Source organism: Nicotiana tabacum, chromosome 15 (assembly GCF_000715075.1).
Source record: "Nicotiana tabacum cultivar K326 chromosome 15, ASM71507v2, whole genome shotgun sequence".
Lineage (NCBI taxonomy): Eukaryota > Viridiplantae > Streptophyta > Magnoliopsida > Solanales > Solanaceae > Nicotiana > Nicotiana tabacum.
The window spans coordinates 123990397-124008065 of NC_134094.1; the positions used below are offsets into that span (position 1 = coordinate 123990397).

At 36.8% G+C, this 17669-nt stretch overlaps 1 protein-coding gene across 1 annotated transcript; it reads right to left on the reverse strand.

The window, feature by feature from the left end:
* Nucleotides 1-1250: 1250 nt before the first annotated feature.
* LOC107809301 (glycosyltransferase BC10-like) lies at nucleotides 1251-4312 on the reverse strand. The gene is made up of 2 exons (XM_016633905.2): nucleotides 3240-4312; nucleotides 1251-2077 (listed from the first exon to the last, which is right to left on the reverse strand). Exons 1-2 carry the CDS (start codon nucleotides 3861-3863, stop codon nucleotides 1436-1438), a joined length of 1266 nt encoding a protein of 421 aa, XP_016489391.1. The 5' UTR covers nucleotides 3864-4312; the 3' UTR covers nucleotides 1251-1435.
* Between the last annotated feature and the right edge of the window lie 13357 nt (nucleotides 4313-17669).

Consider the following 17669-nt stretch of genomic DNA (forward strand, 5'->3'; position numbering starts at 1 on the left):
TTCTCTAATCCCTTAGCGGGCCTAGCAACCTCCTTAGGCTTAGAGACTTACGGACAGTAGTTTGAGAATTTAAAGAATCACTGTTTTGGGGGAATATACACCATCAATTCCATTTCTCTTCTCTGATTTGGCAATCAAAACAGTGTCACCGAACTAATTATTCTTGAAACAATGGCTTTGAGTTTTCCTTTGAGTGGTTGAATTCTCAGCAGAAGTCATAAGATATATTAGGCAATAGGCAATTAGGCATATCATAATCTTGGGAGATTTGAAAGATTTTGGTATAATACCGAAACCATATCGAAACCGTACTGAACCAAATAAGAAAATACCGAACCGTACCGAACTACTTTGGTACGGTATTTGGTATGCACAATTGATATACCGAATACCGAAATACCGAACAGTAATTATAAAATACCGTACCGAAATACCGAACGCCCACCCCTACTTATGGGAGACCTAAAGCAAAATCTTTTATATATATATATATATATATATATATATATATATATATATATATATATATATATATATATATTATTTAAAATCGTTTTTAAAAAAATTAGACAAGTGAGGATGTGGAATTAAAAAAATGAGAACTTAGTTTTATAAAATACAGAAAATTAAATGAATTTAACGTTGATTGCATCACAACTGAAATGAGAGAAACCCAGAAAACATAAGTGACTCCTTTTTTCTAGTAAGTCCCTTTTTATATTTGGTAACAATTCAACTTTAGATTTTTCTTTTTACCATTAATGAGATGATTTCTAGCCCAAAAACTTCTATAATTTATTTAAGATTACAAGTTTCAAAAGCCTTCCTTTATTTTATAAAATCCATGTCCAGTCAAACACTTTCATATAAATTGGGACGGAGAAAGTATAATTTATGTAAGGAAAATAAATAATAAGTTAGATTATTAGATATAGTTACATGACCAACTAATGAATAGAAAAATATAATTAAGTAAAAAGTAAAATAAGATTGACATAAAAGTATTTTAGTTATATTAATTAGAGGAAGAAATCGAGTTATTAAAAATTAATATGACAATAAAGAAATAAATTTATCAATAATAAAAGATAATTATATAAATAATATATTACTATATATAGAAAAATACTAATAATTTTGGGGCCCTTAAATATTTGGGCCTCACTTGCTTTAGGGTTGGGCCGCCCCTGTCCCGTACGACCAAAATAAGGGCCTATCAAGAAAAATAATGTACTAAACTTTCAAGAAAATAAAAGAATTACATGACATTGAATTTGCTTTTGGTTTAAATATAATCGAAACTAACTCCTGCAAAATCTTCCTTCTAAAAATAATTTTAGGAAAAATTGTGCCTTTCTGTCGTTTAAGCACGAGTGACAATAAGTGAAATTAAACCGACGTAAAGTGAGGGATTATTTGTACAAAAATACATATATCAACCGAACATCATGACCTTAGGAGCAAACTTCAAAAGCCTCTCCAATGTGCTAGGCAAAAACTTTCTTGCAAAAAGGTAACACATACTTGTAGGTTCTCCATTATATTCGCACTGAATTCCACTTCTCATTTGGTTTAACAACTCCTTTGTCACCTCTGTCCTAGCAAACTTCGTTGGATGGGGCCCACCTTTTGTCCAGTCAACCCAAGTCAACGTCCTGTTACCATTTTTCCACCAATATCTCATAGTAACAAAAGTTGGCAAGTAATGTTCATCTGAGTAACATGCTGGCCTGCAAAATTCTTTGAATAAATTGAAACACTTTGGATCGGTGATCACGTCGACCGCGATCTCCCGGTCGAGCTCGAACCACTGGGACCCTTTTCGCCATTGTTCGATGGTCACCCATGGTGTCATCTGACTATTATAACGTCCACGTCCAACGGGACCCCATTCATCATAGGATTCCACGAAAGTTTTCGTGGAGTTCATGATATAGGTGTAGATGGTAGTGAAATTGTACAACGGAATGCAAGCCTCTGAAAGAAGCACAAAACGCTCGTTTGACATGTCAAGTAAGGCATTGGCTAGTAATCTTCGTTCTGCTTCCACCATGCTGAATTCTCCCCAGTCCACTCTCTACACATTTTTTTAAACAATGAGGATATTATCAAATTAAATACTCTAGCTACTGATCGTAAAAGTTACATGCTATAAAATAACAATCGTACAACAAAAATTGTCAAAGAAGCTTCTTTATCTAAATTGGAATGATACATGTACACAAGCTAAATTAAAATTAGCACTCTGCACGTAACTAAATTAACATTATATTATGAACCACCAAACAGTGCGGGAAGTACAGATGTAGTCGCGTAATGAAAAGGAAAGAAAGAAATCCTAGTATTAACCCAAATAGTCGCCCACCTAATCTTTTAAACTATAAATAGCCGGAGGATATAAAATATATTTATAATTTATGTATAATATATGTATAACTGTGTATAATTAATATATAATCTACACATATCGGTTTGAAGAAGTAAACATTAAATCTGGCCGGCTATTTGTGTAACAATCCCGTCCAAACCCCTGACAATTCCAACCCATAATGGTCAGTTGGTGAAGGGAGACCTTTATGGGCTAGCCTTCCAGTAAAACTGGGCCGAACCCAATACTGAAAATGTGCCAAGTCAAGCCCAAAGACAAAATGTATAGGTCCACTAGAATTTTTAAATGGAAATGACACCGGGTAGCCACTTTTAAGCACGCTATTTAAAATATATCTATGGTTTACAATGTATTAAAAGATTAACCAATTCGTTCAAACTTCAGAACATGGCATCCTGAAGTTCAAACCTCAAGGTTCAAACTTCAGGACATCATGTCCTTAAGGTCAAAAATTGTGTCCAAAAAGCAGAATCTTAAGTCATGAATTTTAAATTAGCAATTCAGAAATTCAGGACACTAATCTTGAATTTCAAATTAGCAGCGTAGAAATTCTGGACATTTAGTCCTGAATTACAAATTAGCAGCTCAAAAATTCAGGATACATAGTCTTAAAGTTTGGGTGAATTGGCTAATATTTAAATACATTGTAAATTATGACTATATTTTAAATAGCAGATTTAAAAGTGGATACCGGTGCAATTCGCCCATTTTTTAAGAAGTCTAATATAAAAATTCTCTACACAATCCGCACGTATATACATAACTTAAATACTACTACTAAGCAATGAGATTAACGAACAAAGTATTTAGGAAACCATATAATTGCAATTATCGTTTATGCTTAACATACCTTACTTGGTACTCTTCTGCCATGAAAGATAGGTCCTTCTTCAGGTGCAATTCCTTTGAAAGAAGGTTGTGAATGAATATAAATGGAGTAACGCCCTTCATTTCCTTTGAAAAATCGTTCCCAAAGAGGAGCCAATGGCAAACTTCCTCTTGCTAAAAACATGAATGCAATTTTTGGGGTACGTTTAAATGGAAAATTTCTAACCTTAGGAACCATTGAAGCTCTCCATATTAACTCTTCATCATTCATATCGTGCATGGCTTCTGGAGGCTTAATATAATCTTTTAGCCCTATTCTACCAACCCTTTTCCTCTTATTATTATTCTCGACGCGACGATCATTATTCACTTGTACGCGTTGATGCGGCTGTTGATTCAAAGGTAAATTCAATGACTGAGATGGTGGAGGATTCAATTTTGGTGTTATTATAAGTGGAGAAGGTTGGAAAGAAAATAATTTTTTCTTTAATGTGATTGGGACATCTTTTAGATAGAAGCTTACTGAAATTCCTATAACCAAACCAGAGCCAAAGAAAAGGAAATAAACAATAAGGCTATGAATGTACCTTTGAGAATTGAATAATTTTGCTGAGATAAAGTGATTTTGATGTGTTTCATGCTTCATTTTCTGATCTAGCACTATGATTCTAAGGAGTATAAGAGAATAATATAATCATATATTTCAACAAAAGGAATATAATTGTTTGTACCTAGATATGATTTCCTATGTTAAGTTATCTCTTCTAACATCGTACATCAAGATAGATCTAATTACGTAAGATCAAGATAAAATGAAAGATCACCTAATCTTTACCAGTGGGACTGGGATTATTACATGAATAATGTACAAGTAAATGGAGGAAAATTGATACTCTAATCATTGTCGGAAAATGTAAAAGTAATAAAGGTAATCGAAAGTAAATTCTGAGGGGTTGAATCGTAATATTTTTTTCATCAGATTTAAGCTGAATTGGATTTCCAGGTGATTAAGATATTGAGAACAAAGATGTAAGGAAGATGACACAATAATCACACAACAGACAGAGGAAGAGAGAGAGACAAAGAAAAGGGAAAAATTAGTTGGGTTATGCCGAGTGGATTTCAATTTGTCCAACAAAATTATGTCTCATAACCCTTGTTTATAGGACGGGAGCAAAGGTAATGACCACTACTATCTAGTTAGACTCCGAATACTCTCATTTTAACTATATGGAAAAGGAAAACAAAAACTTCAGATACTACCCTCTTGTTAACTATGTTACAAAAATAGACGGTCAGATTCAATGTTTACTTTTTTAATCGGTATACATAGATTATATATTAATTATATATATATTATACATCGCTATTTTTAGTTTAAGAGATTAGGTGGGTGGCTATTTGGATTAATTCTTCTAAAAATAAACTTTAAATATAAAGTACGTTAGTCCTTCAATCGATCAATATTATTTAAAATTACAATAGTAAATCATGCCAATTTGGTAATTTGGTCAAATAGGTTCAATTGAATGTATTTATATCAATGTAAATCACAACATAAAAGATGTAATTAAATTTAAACATTTTCTTGCGAAAACACGTGCAAAACAAAAACATGTATTTGAATATTTGTAACTCATTCTTGTCAACAATTTATCAGTGTTCTCAAAATGTTTCTACTTCTATGAAAAAAATCCTCTTTTTATCAAAGTTAATCGACAATTGTTTACAATGGCAAAATTTCAAATTTCCAAAAGCAAACAAAAGTTAAGTTGCAATGTTTTTTTCCATTTTAAAAAACATAAAGGAGAGAACAAATTGGAAAAGAAAAAGATAAGTGATAACTTTGAAGATGCATATTATCACCGTCAAGATCCCGTTTTAAGAAGTCTTTAGGAGCACTTTTCTTTTAATTGACCTTATGCGACAAGAGTCTAAATTAATACTACTTTTTTCGGTCTCAATTTATGCGATTCTTTTTTTTTTTTTTTGAGATTCAAATATTTTAATTTTGACCATGCATTTGGACATAATTTTTTAAATATAATTTATATATTTAAAAACTATATAAAAGTACCATAAGTCACAATAATTAATAATTTAAAATATTAAAAAACATATATACAAAATACTGTCAAAATATAATTTATTTGACTCTCGAAATTCCAATAACTTCACACTCGCTAGTTTGTTAAAAGGGATTTTTTTCGTTCTTATACAGTATTTCAAACCTTATTACGAAAAATGTCCATGTTTATGAATTTACCCGACTTAAACACAGTTTATCTACAAAATCTATACATTTGTTTTAAACTAGAATCCTTTCTGCGATAGTCTTCCTTATTTAGGCGGGGGATTTTTGGGATCGCTTAGAGATTTTACTGACGCAATTCTCGCACCAATTATGAATGCAACATATTCGTAGCATCCTTCTATTACGCAGATTTTCAGTGGTTATCATTGCATCCTTCTATTCTCTGTTTTTTTCTGGTTTCCTCTGGTTTTCCATAAATAATGGTTTTGAATAATTCAATTGTAAAACAATTAGCTACAATCTAATTGAATTTCGCGACATAATGTCAAAATTAGCGATTATGCTTCAGCTCAATGGGCGGTGGGATAGCGTTGGGAGATACAAAGATTTTGATATTGACGGAATTGTAGTTAATGACGATTCAAATTATAATCAATTGAATTCCGCAATTGCAGAGCATCTAATGATCGACACCTCCGCAAAAACCATCGAAATCAAATACACTGTCAATGAACGTTGTCCTCCAATGAAAATTCGGAGCGATATGGAAGTGCAAGTGTATATGGAGACGAAAAAGGAAAACAAAAACTTAGGAATGTATCCGCTGTGTATAACAGTGCATGATTTCGATTTGGAATGTAGTATGTCGAATGCGAGCACAATTGCAGGTTTGCTCTGTTTTTCTAGTGTTGATATTTTTTTTCAATTTCAAGTGTTTTACAATTTTTTACATATTATCTATAATTTTACTATATAACAAATGTAGTTCAACTGTTATGTCTCTACAAACATTATTTCAAATACTGAACACATGAATATACAGAGGTCTGAATTGCTATACTTTTAATTGAGTGCAGGTTTTTCTGATTATCGTAATACGAACATGGTACAATTGTCAAGCAATTGTAACACAATTGGAGAAGTATTAAGAATAATGAAGTTGATTGATATGCAAACATCTCCAGCAATTGTGGAATATGAAAGTATCATCATAACAGAACATACACCAAATATAATTAAAGTTGGCCAAGTTTACCAAGACAAGCAAACAATTGTCAGTGCAATGAATCACTATTCTGTCATGAATAAGTTTCAATTTAGAGTGAAAAGGTCTAGTGCAAGAAGGTATGAACATTTTGTTTTTCAAATTCATATTGTGGATAAGTTGTAGTTTTTTGTATATAAATTATTTAAGATAAGTTTTTGTGCATAAACAGCCTAGTATTTTGTAGCTACAATTTTCATAACATTTTTTGAATTGTTTTTATTCTGTAGCTACTGCCTTGTATGTGTTGGTGTGTCACGACCCCAATTTCTCTCGGTAGGATGTCGTGAATTCGTGATCGCACCTAGTCTCTAAGACTAGGTAAGCCTATCAATTATGAGAAATACAAAGCTGAAATTCAAATCTCAACATATAAAATAAATCAAACCGCGATTCAAATAGTTAACACTCCCAAAACCCGATAGAAATAAGTCACAAGCTTCTAAGAATTTATTCTAAGTATCTCTATACATCAAATTCTAAAGAGTATAAGTAAAAATAACATAATAGGGATAGCGGGGGACTCTGAGGTCTGCGAACAATGGCAGATATACCTTGAAATCTCCGCGTACAATCTATCTCACTGATACCTGGTCTGGTAAGTGTTGATACCCAATTTTGACCTCACATTCCTCAAATAGTATATAGACTTTCAAAATGTCATTTTTCATCCATTATTTAATTTACAAGATTTATGCAAGAATTTTCTATAATTTTTAAAGCATTAAAATTAATTTTCTTGCATTTAAATTGTTCAAATATTTATTAGTTACCCTTTCAAATTATTTTGTGATGACTTAATCATCTAAGCTTATTATTTATATCCACATATAGGATTCATAATATTTTTATCTCATTTTATACAGTTATATTTGTATTATTAGGCTATTTATATAATTTTGCAATAATAGCCCATGTTCATGCATAAGTGCTCTTCTATTACATTATTTATGCCAAGGTAGCATTTTATATTTTCATAACGCTAAATTATTATTTTTAATCATTTTTAGTGCATAAATAATATATTTATTTCTTTATTTATTAATTACTTTATAAAATTATTTTTTGATAAATTGTGTGTATTTAAATAACAGCCCAATGTTTAACCAATTTTCGGACCAGAATCAGCCCAATACCTTAGCGCAGTAATCCCAGCCCAAACCAAACAACCCCTTAACCCAAAACCTGATCGGTACCCTTCATAATTGACCCGCCCCATTCATTTTATTTTTAATCCTGGTTGTTGATCTCTCAAGATCAACGACCCTTGTTCATTCTCTTCTTTTAATTAACCCCAACCCAGAAACCCTAACCCCATTTCCCCTGAGACACCGCCTCTATTATCTCTGCCACTACTCTCATCTCTCAAACCTAAACCCTAGCCGTAATCTCAGTCCCAATCCGACATTACATGGAAACCATCCATGATTCCTTTCCTTTCTTGCATACGCGGAGTTACTTACCATCTTTTGAACGCTACAAGTACTGGTTACTTGATTATTTATGGAAGCTGAGTCGTTGTGTTCGTTTGATTCTGATTCTGTATCATCTTCATGTTTCTGACCTGATACATTAACTATCAGACGCCTTGGCTTCGATTCAGCGAGATTTTGGCCATTTTTGTTCCTCGTCTAAATTAGGGTTTACTAGATTTTCTCTCTTAAATTGATTTCAAATTGATTTGCATGTTTCTTTTCCTTGTTTATTGTTTACTTTACTTTGTTTCCTTATATGTTGCTCGATTTTTGACTACTATATAAACCCCTCATTTTCCCTTATGGGACAGACTTTGAAATCGATTCTTACTAAAATTTGGGGTTTTGCTACTCTCTTGCTCGGTATTCTATACTGACCAGCTGAAATCCAAGGTCATTAGCATCTTGTTACCTGTTCTTGGTGTGAGCATTGCCCTGAGTTCATCGAAGCTCTTGGGAACTTTGACACATTGAGGTTTCTGGGTTCTTGTGGATCTTTTGTTCTTTATTGTTGTCTGTTAATTGGTAAGCTACTTGACTCTTACAATTTCATCCCTATGTTCTTTTGATTTGTATGTGTTCTCGCCTCTGAAATTCCCGGCTTAATATGTTTTTCTGGGTTACTTTTGGGCACGATTTTGTTAATTCTACTTTGTTATGAGTCTTTTAGCATCTAACTTTTCCCTAATGCTGCTAGTTCTGAGTATGCCTAAGTCTGACTTGGGTAATCTAATCATCTTAAGTGTATGGGTGTCTGGATGTTCCCTAATACATGTTTACTTGCTTTTTCCTTAATCTCTATAGTGGATGTTTCATACTCGTGCTAGAACTTATTGTGTTAATTGTGACATGTTCACCTGCTCTTTTGTCACTCAGCATGATCCCCCTACCCCATTAGTGATTGACTAAGATCTTGACAGTTATCTCAACTTGATCTCTCTACCATGTTTGAACCATTTTGCATCATGACATAACTTAGATCTTCTCTAGTAGATTAGTCCATTATATCAATCCCAGAATACCCACATGTGTTTGCTATCACACACTGTCCTGAATCTCTGCTATGTCAGTCTTACATGTACAATGTGTTGCAAATTGTATTAAAAACCATTTTTATTGACTATGATCTTGCTTCCATGCTAATATATTTTCCAGTCTGTCTCTTGTTCATTTGATACCTTGTCTCTTCTAGTGTTTGTCACAATGTCTAAATACTGATTAGTATGACCTAGGATGCATGCTTAACTTAATTTGGATCTTTGGGTCTCAACTAGTTTAACTTCATGCATCTGTACATGATAATCTATGTATGTCTGTAGACATGTTCTTCTCCTAATTCTCTCAATATGAGGTTGTCTATGTAATACTTTGCTATGTGTGAAATCCTGTTGAACCTACTGGCTTGCTTGATTAGTTGCTTTGTATGCTCAACTTGGTGCAGTACTTAATTTTTATCCCTCTATCACTCTCCACTCTCCTTATTTGCTACTCATGCTATTCTGAATTCTCATTCTTAGCCGGCTGAAAGCCAAGGCTATCTAGGATCTATTGTTGGCCTCCCTAGTGTGAGCACTGCTCGGGGTCTAATTGAGACCCTTGTGAACTCTTATACACTAGGGCTTGGTCCTTAGTAACTCTCTCAATCTCAAATTGTTCATATTCACTCTATTTCCCCCTGTTATGTGATGTGTACTTGAATTGGCTGATTTAAATGGTGCAACACTTGGTGTTGTGGCTAAGCGAACTGGTTCCGGACACCTCTGTAGATCCCTAAGTCATGTATTAAGTGTGGCTCTTTGTTGAAGGCATGGGTATGTTGTGTAAGAGCTATTGAAGGCCCAGGAAATGCTGGGTATTTATTAGGCCTACTGTGGGCCTCTTATCACTGTTATGTAACACTGTTACTTTTACTCATTGTTGGGCCTGTAATAATCTTTGTATAAACAATTGGGGTTGTTAGTAAAAGGGAGTGGGGTAGATTTTAATATTTACATGCGATGGGTAGATAACATGCCTATAGGACTTAATAATATGTTTGCTATATTTGTCGCTCACTCTCTATGTACACTATAGAAATCATGCTACTAGGGAAAACACACACTCACACTACTTGTCTACTAGCAAAGCATGAGCTCAAATGCTTCAATTATCCTTGTTGCTACATGTTATTATAAAACATGCCCATAGGAAATAAATATCGTTGAACTTTTCTTCAATTTGCATTGCTAGAAATCATGCCTATAGGATTTGGATCATTTTATTTGCTATTGTATCGCACTGTTCACTAGAAACCATGCCTATAGGACTAAGTATAGCAATAAAATCAGTTCCAAGTGCTAATCGTTAAAGATCCTGCCTATAGGATACCACAATTCGCCTTAATATTTGTTAATGATGCCCCTCTCAACATTGTTTATTATTCACTTAGACCACTATCAAAATCTTGAGTAATTCTGGGTCTCTCCCGATAGATTCCACTGTCTTTACTACATAAATCACTTAGATGCAACATCTACAGGATTAATAACTGGAAATCTGCAATTTCAACAATCAATATGCGACAACTGTACAATCCTGTCTATGTGCGACGCTTGGTTTCTGAAACTGCTTCCATGCCTTAACGCCTTGTCACATAGCAATCATGTCTATAGGGATCTAAGTTCTTAATTCTGAACTGCTCAACATACAATTTGTCTTGCGTGCATTTGTTGTTTAAGTGTGGAGGCAAACTTGAGCCTTGACTGCCTATTTGTGACGTCCAATGTGTTTTGTATGTCACCTAGTTTTGAAATTTCTGAGCAACCTAAGTGAGGTCTAGAACCGTCCAAAGTAAAGGCCCAATACCTCTTGGACCATAGGTATGGGACGGGTAGTGCATGCGTAGGGTACGACTTAGAATTGAATTAGAGCGCTTTTAGGTAAACAACTCTGACATAGTAATCGGGTAGCAGAAGATGATAGTCTATGCCCGCTGAATAATATGAGTACCACCCCATCTTGAGGGAGTCACGAAGTATTATTTATGTTGCACGGGGTGATACTTTAGGCTAAAAAACTTAGGACCCCCTTCCTCTTTATATGTTGTTATTAGATCTAAATAGTTGTATCCCTATACTCGCACTAAGATTTGATGTTGTAATAAAGTTCTTTGACTTCTGAATTCCCTTTGTTTATTTGATCACCTAGCTTAATCGTAATCCACATAATCTTAAGTTCGGCCGGGACCCACAGTTGTGGACCTCGAGGAGTGCCTAACACATTCTCTTTGAGGTAACTTGAGCCCTTACCAGATCTTTGGTGGCGTTGACTAGTAAAATAGAGTCATTTGCATAATAGGTGCCTTAACGCACCTTAAATCTTTAAGTGGCGACTCTTCTCTTTTAATACCTCCTTTTAAAAGAGTTGTCACACGTCGAGGCCTGCTCTCTTGCGAGGAAAACAGGGCGCGACAGCATGGCGACTCTGCTGGGGAATTACTCTTAGGCTCTTACCATAATGAACTTGGCTTATGTGGATTAATTTTCTTTGTTATAAAACGCACATTCCTTTTCCATCTTTATTTGTTAGATTTGCTATTACATGCACATCCCTTTCCCTTTCACCTTTACTTGTGTAAAATCGTTATAACATGCACGTCCCTTCCTTTTTCCACCTTTATTTGCTTAAATTTGTTATAACATGCATATCCCTTTCCTTATTCACCCTTAGCTTTATTAGCTATATCATGTCTCTCCTACCCCTACTCCCCTGCTTACTTTATTATATTTCCTATGTTCCACGAATTAACTTCTTCTTTTGTCTTTCTATTTACGTCCTTTATGTTTTATCTTAATAATGTGTTTATTGCTTTCACATATTTATCATGCAAATACTTGGCAATGTGTTATTATCTTTGCACAAAGCATTCTCCACATCATATTCCACTCGTGCCCAACTAATACCATAGAGGCACTTGATGAGTGTCCGCGCTCTTCCAAAATTACCCTTTAAATTGGAAAGGCTTATTTGCGGTAAACTAGTCGATCAGCGGTGCAGTTGACGGTTCCGTGTCTTTCCCTCTCAAGTTGTCCACTTGAGGGTACCGGTCTAGACCCTTCTAGAAACCTCACTCCAATATCAACTGTGCATGCATCATGTCAAACCTAGTATGGGTTAGAACGTTGTCCACGTGATAATCCACTAAGATAAGCCTTGTCCAAAGTCCGACGGGATTTCCATAATCTCAATGGACACTATCATGTTATGTGCATTACTTGGAGAAAACATGCCGATATGTTGATCATTAATGTGTAAATAGTCAAACCCGGAGGGGGAAAGGGCTAACTCTATTTGTTTTACAAAAAATGAGGCACGAAGTTCCCAGGTTCGACATGGTTCAAAATATCCCACCTTTGCTGCTTGATTGGTGGAACAACCTCTCACCTAGTGACAAGAATCATGTGAAAAGGGTCCTCGGAAATTTACCTTTCTTATTGGACATTCGGCCAAATAACGCATGATTGAGGCCGCCACTATGTTTTGGGATGAGAAAGGAGCTATCTTCCGCTTTGGTGATATAAAAATGACCCCTCTATTAGAGGAAATAGGAGGCTTCGCTAGGCTGCCATGGGATAGTTCGGGTTTATTAGTACCAGAAAATCGCACTCCCCGCGGTTTTTTGAAAATGATGGGTTTCAAGAAAAATGATGAATTACTCTGTCTGAAGGAGTCCTACATACCATTTGAATTCCTTTATGAACGTTATGGGCATAGCAAGTCACATCGCCTTCACCGTGATGAACTTGCCATTACTTCTTTGGGTTGGACACACCGCCGAGTCTTTGTGTTCATTGTTTATTTCTTGGGGTTGCTGATATTTCCAATGAAGGGGGGGAGGATCCACACTCGCTTAGCCATGGTCACTAGGAATCTAATGGAAAGAATTGAAGGGCTGAATTACACTATCATCCCCATGATCTTGGCCGAAATATACCGAGCTCTAGATAGATGCAAGCAGGGGTACGGACATTTCGAGGGGTGTAATCTGTTGCTGCAGGTTTGGTTATTAGAACATTTCCATAGAGGTGAATATTGTCAGGAACTTCTGCAACAACCATTGAATGACTACATAGCCTACTATCATCCAATAAGAATGACATTTATCCCAGATAAGTTCGCGCAACCTGGAAATGATGTGAGCTGGGTGCGTTTCTTTAGCAATTTGACTGACGAAAGGGTACATTAGATGTTCGAATGGTTCCCTCGCAGCGAGTTCATCATCAGGTCAAGAGAAACCACTCATTTAGTGATGATCGGGTTAAGAGGAATCTATCCTTATGCTTCTATAAGAGTAATGAGGCAAGCGGGAAGAAAGCAGGTTATACCTCGAGTTTCCAACATGGTCCAGTACAAAGTAGACTTTAAAGGGAACATCATTCCGTTCAAGTTCGAGGCACAGCATATGTGGAATCAAAAGGTCATTGTAGAGAAAGACACTATCGAGCCAGACATGTACCATGCCGGCAATGTATACTTCTACCCATCATGGTTAGTAGATGATATAGCGGGAGATGTCAAGCCAGGGATTAATCTGAAAAATATGGTTATAGATGACGCTGTTGAAGCACAAGTCAAGTATAGGATGCTGCGCAAGAGGGTTTTCGAGTCTGAAGCTAGACATTTGGAACAACACAAAGTGGATATGGAAGCCATTAGCGAATGGAAAGAAATTGCTACTAAATCAACAGAAAGATTGAAATATTTTGAGCAAGGGTTAATGGAACTTGAGGGGAAGATGAGGAAGAGGCTCTCGTATTGTCAGAATACAGAAGGCAGTGAGGGAGGGCACCTAGCAAGGGCTTGCCTACTATTGGACATGCGCGACCTGGGGAACTTGATTGATGGATCAAAGAAGGCCAAGCATAGAGATGGTCCCTCTGGGGCCAAATAGATTAGGAAATGATGTTCTTTACTACTTTTTAGCTTAGTTTTAGATTTCGATTGTAATAAGAAAAATGCCATTAGTAATTTTCTTATTATCGTCGTTTTAGTATGGATCTGATTCATTTTCGCATTAATAAAATGACAGAATTATTGGCATCAATTTTCTCCAAGTCTATGTGTTGCTTAGGCCTACCTCGGGCACAACGAGGTCCCCCAAATTAGGACGCGAATTTATTTACTGATTCTGCAACACATGTTCAATATCGCAAACATCCTTTCAATATCCCTTACTGACTTGGTTACCTTTTTTTTTCTTTTGTTTATTCCCATTCCCCAAAGGTTGGTTCGTGCATACTGGCATCATCCGCATATCACACTAGATCTAGAGGTCCTCCATCTCTTCCTCCACCAAGTGATCCTAAAGGCAGAAGCAAAGGGAAAGAAAAAATGGACGATTTAAGCATTATCAGAAAGGACAATGCAGAGAACATTGAAACCTCGGACGGTCGGAATACTCCAGCACAGAATGAATTGGCCCTACGTCTGGAACAGAAAATATTGGAGCTACAAGGGGAACTTGAGCAGGTCCGGAACTTGGCAAACCTTTCCCTCACCCTAAACATCCCCGACCTTAACCAACAAAACATAAACGCCCAAAACCCGATACATCCCTAAAACACACAAAATCCGTAAGATCCTCCCGCACCACATCAATGTGCCATACCTTTTCAGAACCATAACCCTCCACCGGTACCTACTCCTTAACAACACCATCACCACCCAACTCAATACCCACAAAAAACCACATACCACACCCCTCAGAATGCACTACAACCTACTCCTGACCGGCAAAACTCAACCTGACCACCATTATGCCCAGATTCCCGGAGTCCACCAAAGCAATCCCATATATGTGGAAATTTTACCCCACACCCCATAACAGACCCTATACATACCCGAATCCGCCGAAAAGGACCTGCTCATCAAGAATATGGCGGAAGAACTCAAGAAACTTACTGGCAGAGTTCAAAGTGTCGAAGGGGGCAAATGCATTGAGTGTTTGAATTATGAAGATTTGTGTACTCAACCAGATGTAGAACAGCCAGAAGGTTACAAACCTCCTAAGTTTGAAATGTTCGACAGGACTGGTGATCTGAAGGTTCACTTGAGAACGTATTGTGACAAGCTTGTAGGAGTTGGCAAGGATGAAAGAATCCACATGAAGCATTTCATGAGGAGCCTCACTGGAGACGCTCTATCTTGGTACATCAGTCAGAACCCAAAGAAGTGGGTTAATTGGGTGAGCATGGCGTTAGATTTCATGGATCGATTCAGGTTTAATACAGAAAACATACCAGACATTTTCTACATTCAGAATCTCAAGAAGAAGCCAACGGAAACTTTCCGCATGTATGCTACTCGATAGAGGTCTGAAGCTGCAAAAGTAAGGCCAGCACTGGAAGAAGAACAGATGAATAAGTTCTTCATCAGAGCTCAGGATCCGCAATACTATGAAAGACTAATGGTTATTGAAAATCTTAAATTTTCTGATATCATCAAATTGGGAGAAAGAATAGAAGAAGGGATCAAAAGCGAAATGGTGACAAATTTTGAAGCACTCCAAGCCACAATTAAAGCCTTACAGTCAGGAGGTATCTCCAAGAAGAAAGAAGTAGGTGAGATGATGGTAGCCCAAGGTCCAAAGTCTCCTCTTACATACCAAACACCTCCACCCACATATCAGCCTTTACCTCCCAAATACCAACAACCTACTGCCACTTACCATACCTATAACATCCAACCAGCATACTACCACTCACCACCAGCCCGCCAAAACTACCAAAAACCTAGACCAAATTTTGACCGCAGACCACCCAGACAATACACCGCAATTGATGAACCCATAGACCAACTGTACGAGAGAATGAAGGTCGCCGGTTATATCACCCCCATTCCCGATGTTGCTATGGAAAACTCCTCCCAGTGGATTAACCTAAATAAGACATGTGCCTATCACTCAGGCATGAAAGGTCATACTATTGATGAGTGTTGTACTTTGAAGGATAAGATTCAGACATTAAGTGACACCAAAGTCATACATGCAAATGAGGCTGCACCCAATGTCCGTAACAATCCTCTCCGGGATCACAGGGACGGAGGGGTAAACATGATAGATACCGATGAAGAATGGGACTCAGAGGGGTCAATTGGACTCATTCGAGAAGGGGATAATCCTGAAACATCTCCAGTCACTCTCACACCTATCATGGTACAAACTCAGGCACCAATTGAAGTTGAGATAGTTGCACCAACTCCGTTTGAGGTTGAAGTAACAACGCCCTTCACTGTGATGGTAGCACCTACGCCGTCTTATAAGTCTAATGCTATACCATGAGATTATGTTGCAAAAGTAAGAAGGAAAGGAAAGGCAAAAATGGAAGAAACAAGTGCAGCACAAGGCATGACCAGAACTGGTAGGATTTATACACCCGAGTATTTGGGAGGAACAAGCAAAGAAGCCGTCTCTAAACCGCCTGTCATTGAGACTGGCCCAGATGATCTTTGGAGAAAGGTGCAGGCAAGAGAGTATTTTGTGGTTGATCATCTTAACAAAACCCCTGCTCAAATATCCATTTTATCACTGCTGCAAAACTCCGAGGCATATAGGAATGCCCTGATGAAGGTGTTGAATAAAGCCTATGTACCCAACAACATCACCAGTGGAGAGATGGCCAACATGGTAGGGCAAGTGTTGGAAATCCACAAAATCACTTTTCATGAAAACGAGCTGCCACCAGAAGGACTAAGTCACAACAGGGCACTGCATATCACAGTGCAGTTTAAGGGTGGCAAGTGGGCCGGTCCAGGCCCGGGACCGGCCCGGGACCGCGGGCCAAACGGGCTAAACGGGCCAGGACCGTTTGGCCCGATTTTAGTGGGCCTGGGCCGGTCTTGTGGGCCGGAGCCCGGGATCATTTAGCCCGCCAGGGCCCGGATCCAGACCGGTCCCTTAGCGGGCCAAACGGTCCCAACGGCTATTTTAAAAATAAAAAAAATAGTCGTTGGGCTGTCAAAAATAGTCGTTGGCTATTTATAAAATAGCCATTTAACCCCCCTCCTCCCCTCCCCCAACTTTGTTTTAATCCCAAACTTTTTATAATTACACTTTTTCCCTATTTTCAACTATAAATACCCCATCATTCTTTCATTTTTTTCTTACAAAATCATTAATCTATCACAATCTCTCTCTAATTTTTTTCTATTATTGCTACTATTGCTTACTTTATTGTTACAATTTGTGGAACAATTGTGAAGTTGGTGAATTGAAGTCTTCAACGATAATCAATTTTCAACAAGTTGTTAGTCAATTAACTCCTAAAACCTATACATACACAAATAAGAACAAACACATACACACACACACACACACACACACACACACACACATATATATATATACATATATACAAGGCAAAAATTAGGCATTTACAGTGGTCAAAGCTGTCTTCAGCTTCTGAAAGCTCTCCTCACACTCGTCTGACCATACAAATGAAACACCCTTCTGAGTTAACTTGGTCAATATCATCGATATAAACAATGATAAAGTCTAGATAGGGGTTTAAAATATCATTCATAATTTTTTGGAATTCAGAAGGGGCATTCTTCAAACTAAAAGGCATAACATTCCGCTCATATTGTCCAAATGGAACATTAAAAGCAGTTCTATAAGTATGTTCTTTAAATATTTGAATCTGC